This window comes from Sinohyriopsis cumingii, chromosome 1, assembly GCF_028554795.1.
Source record: "Sinohyriopsis cumingii isolate HCF-2022 chromosome 1, ASM2855479v2, whole genome shotgun sequence".
Classification (NCBI taxonomy): domain Eukaryota; kingdom Metazoa; phylum Mollusca; class Bivalvia; order Unionida; family Unionidae; genus Sinohyriopsis; species Sinohyriopsis cumingii.
In genome coordinates this window covers 124304438-124309010 of record NC_142961.1, presented here as the reverse complement: position 1 = coordinate 124309010, position 4573 = coordinate 124304438, and the positions used below count along the sequence as shown (strand labels likewise).

At 37.1% G+C, this 4573-nt stretch overlaps 1 protein-coding gene across 1 annotated transcript; it reads right to left on the bottom strand.

Moving 5' to 3' along the window:
* Nucleotides 1–485: 485 nt before the first annotated feature.
* Nucleotides 486–4328, bottom strand: LOC149807808 (uncharacterized). Its single transcript, XM_089946586.1, has 2 exons — nt 4260–4328; nt 486–1565 (listed from the first exon to the last, which is right to left on the bottom strand). The coding sequence occupies exons 1-2, from the start codon at nt 4260–4262 to the stop codon at nt 642–644; spliced, it is 927 nt and encodes a 308-aa protein (XP_089802712.1). The 5' UTR covers nt 4263–4328; the 3' UTR covers nt 486–641.
* Between the last annotated feature and the right edge of the window lie 245 nt (nt 4329–4573).

Sequence of the window (4573 nt, the reverse complement as noted above, 5' to 3'; positions counted from 1 at the left end):
GGGGTCCTGAAGAATGTATCTTTTCTCAATTTCAGAGGATAAAATATTTTCAAATCCATTTTTACCTAATATATATGTACATTACAAGTGTCTTTACAGGCCAGGGGCCCAAGGCAGCAAGCGATGAGCGCGGCCCCAAGCAAATAAAAAATATATAATAAATGCATTGTCTGAAAGCGCTGGGACCAAGGCGGTTACCTTGTTCGCCTTGCCCTAGGGCCGGGCCTAGTCTTTTGAAATAATGTAATATTATTAAGCTATGTTTCCGTACGCCATGCGAAATTCTCTCCATTCTTACGGGCAGTATAGCATCCAGATATTGAGAGTAAGTTGTTGAATGGAGAGGTTTAAAAATTATTAACCTTCTCTCTTGCATTGTATTATAGGTAGGTCCAATGTCAAAGCTTTCACAGCTCGGAATGATTTTTTTTTTCAACATGAAGCTTATTAACAGTTTCAGAGAAAATTTATTGAATATCACAGATGCCAAATTAAATCCAAATTTGAAAAATTGTATATTAAAGAATATAAGCAATAATTATGACCTAATGACAAATATTCACATGCACATAATTTAATTTTGTTACAATTTCAGATGAATAAAAATCCAATTTGCTGTGAATTCAAATGTACATATTTCATTATTGCCGGACAGTTACCAATAAGCAAATGACTACGCCAATAACTATGCCCATGATTATTGCAGGCAATACTATAGAGAGAAGAGCATATTTGTTTTGTCGCGGCAAATTTAATAAAACATCCATGACACTTTCGTTACGCGTGTACGATTGTGAATAATCTGTACGTGGTGCCTTGTTCGTGAACATGGACCTTTTGGCGACTGTGTCTGACGTCCTTTTGACGACGACGTCCGATGCTCTTTTGATGACAGCGTCTGACGCCCTTTTGACGACAATGTCCGACATTTTCTTGACGAATGACTCTGATGCTCTCTGATTAAGTGTGGCTGACGCTCGTTTAATGACTCTTTGCACGATATCTTGGACAATCGGATGTTGAGAACTCGTCTCCACTTCTGTTATCTTCCCGTTTACCCTCTCATCTTCTATCTCCCCTTGGAGTAGAACCGGTTCCGAAAATGGTTTTTCGGGCTGTTCGGCGTTTCGGCCTGAAATGTCGCAGACGTTTTCAGTTTCTTTGGCGCCATCAATCATTTGATAATCAGGCCCATTACCATCAATGTTCTGTACATAGATCTTGGTTTTAAATAGGGGCATCACGACCCTTTCATCTCCGTTCCAAGGGACAAACATATATGAATCTTTGTCTGGTGGCCTGAGTTTTCTGGTCTCTTTCTCCGATCTTATGATCTTAGCCGTTTCCTTGTTGAATACAACCCATTTCCAGTAGATTTTTTGAAACGGTGGGACAACTAGGAAGACCTCCCAATATCCGCCTTCTACATAATGGGCAGGAACTGGAACCTGTTTGTTCAGCTCATCCTTTTTCTTGGTCCTAATGATGCCGATGCTCTCTGTACCAAGGTTCTGTACGTTGTAATGCGTGCGAAGCTCGAAGGTGATATCCAGATCGCTTGACATCTGTATTAATAATAATAATAATAATAATAATAATAATATCACGTTCTTCTCTTCTGCTTCGTGCCCGAGTGATCTACGGCGCTCGCCTTTACAGATCACTAACAACTCACCTCTGTCCGCTTTGGTTCGAGTCTAGACTCGACGAATGTGGGTAAGTGAGAAAGTTTGCCAGTATGTAGTCTATAATATGCTGAACAATGACGTTAAACCCCATAAAACAAACTTCTTCGTATGATCATCGTTCCCGTCATCGTCTACATTATCAACACAGCCTAGGATTAAAAACTAGTATGCAGCATCTCTCTCTCTCTCTGTCTGTCTCTCTCTCTCTCTGTCTGTCTCTCTCTCTCTCTGTCTGTCTCTCTCTCTCTCTCTCTCCACCGTAACGGTAAATACTGATGCATGCATTATTGATAATAAGACATAAAGTTTATGTATATCATTTACTTTCATTAACTTAAACGAAGCTGGATAATAAAGGTAAACATGATATTATAAACATTTAACTTAACGAAAAATAAATATGTAAACACGAAGAGAGAGAGAGAGAGAGAGAGAGAGAATTATTGATAAATAAAAATGAATTTACTGTAAATGAATTTATTCTTATAGAACGCTTCGAGTACTGGAAAGACGTCCAAAATGGGTTGTATTTAAAAATAGCAGTCAAGCAGACAAAATTTTACACTATTATTATTATTATTGATATTATTATTATAAAAATAAATATTAATACACGTATCTCATGATTAAATAGTTTATGATAAAACCAATACACTAACTTGGAGAAAAATAGGGATAATAAGTATACATAAATTTTATAGATGATGTTGTTGATATACACTGTACGAGAAAGGTATCTCCAGACAATGTTTTAATTATCTGCCCTTGTTTTCAAACAAATACACTCTTTTTCCTCTCTGATGTTTGCATTTATCGTGTTTGAATACATTCAGGCATATATCCAAAGGAATAGATACTTTTGAAAGTTCACTTTTATTTTCATAAAATCACCCTTTCCACCATCAAAATGGTCAACAGCTAACAGTTACTGTACTGTAACGTTGAAATGAGACGAGAATGTTTTCCGATCGTTGCTTAGTGAAAGTGATCGGATTTGTAGAAGAAAAAAAAAACTAACTTATGAAGTCAAATGAGTTTTTGCAAGCTATTGCCAACATACGCATCTGCAGAATGGTGCCTTAATCTTTCACGAAAGATATATATGTAACAGGTCATTTTAAGACACGAAGACACCCCCCCCCCAAAAAAAAACAAAAAAAAACAAACAAACACCAGGCTAAATAAACACTCGTATGTTCATCCACCTAAATTCTGGTTAGGGTACCATGTCTGACCTGGAAACACCAGACAGGGGGAAAATGTCAAGCATACTCAAAGAGGAACACACACACACGCGCGCTAGCTTAAATCTTATGTTCTTACAAATGATCTATTTTAGAGTTAATGACATTATATTTGCATGCAACTTGCCGAACTGCAAGTTTTGTTGTTGATAATTTAAGCTGTTTAACTCTGTCTGTCTGTCTCTATCTCTGTCTGTCTCTGTCTGTCTGTCTGTCTCTCTCATATTTTTGAACTATGTTTAGTACGTACTTCATAACTATACAACCATACTTTAGTCTTTTGTTTGTACTTAATTATAAATTTTCTCTCAGCATTTAATTACATGCTCTATTTTTATACATGCATGCTAAGCTTGAAATTTTTTATTGAAACTTCTGACGGAAGAATCCGGGAAAACACCGGTAAGAGCCACAGACCCACGGGAAGTTACTGTCAAGTTTTCTCACATAACTACACTGGATGATTTTAAGACTCGCTCGAATCCACGCGGACAGAAGTGAAATGGCAATGATCGGTAATGGAGAGTGCTTCTGTCTAGTTTAGATGTATGTAGTTATAATGTTGTGTTATGGACCAATGTCATAAACTACATAATCAATCAATCAATCAATCAATCAATCAATCATTCGATTGATCGATCAATCAATCCGTCCATCCATCAATCAATCAGTCACTCAATCAATCATTCACTCACAAAATCAATTAATCGTTTTAACTGGTTTTGCAAGATTAGAGTCATTGAATCATTTCTTCTAGTCCCTTCTAACGCCAAGATTATTAAATTATCTTGCACAGTACTAGCCGCACAGGTAGTTTCTATAGAGACATCTAAATATCTTTTTCAGACTTTCAGAGAGCACATCTGAGGGGCCGCGGTGGCTCAGTGGTTAACGTGCCAGACTCAAGACCGAAAGGGTGCGGGTTCGAATCCTACCCCGAGTCAGCCACCGTGGTACGTCCTTGGGCAAAGCACTAATATTCCCTTTCACTCGGCACTATATAACCTATATTTGTTGATGTGCCTTAAAGCACCAAAGAAAGTCAAACAAGTAGAACATCACTAAATGGTATTGATGAGAAAAGGATTGAACTTACAGAGTAATATTATACATAAAGTAAGCATCATTTTTGGTTTTATTGATGGTAATAGGAAATACGTTTTCTGGGTGCTACATTTTATTGTATCCAGTATTATTCCTTTGTCTCTGCAGTTATGTTCTATTTAAATGTTCAGATTCAATAATAACATGATACCTGAATCCATTAAACCCAAATCATTGTTGTTTATTATTACTATATTCACAAATGTAAGGAATATCAACTTACCATGAGCTATTTCGCTGCCTCCTCCTAACAACATATACTTTTAGGGCACGACGTCACCAAACAATGTCCAGTAATTGAGTGACGTCATAGCATTATTGGGTACGAAACTTTCGCTCGCTGAAATGCTGGGTCATACTTTAGCGTCTTTTTGTTTAGAGAATACGAAAATCATCCATATCCTGGTACTAATGAGAATTGAATTTCGGCGAAACTTTCGTTCTGTTTATTTAATCTCACTAGAGAGGTTCGTATTGTAAAGATTATGTATTGCTAGCGTCGTTGCAAGACACGGGCGATAATCCACTTCACGCCTT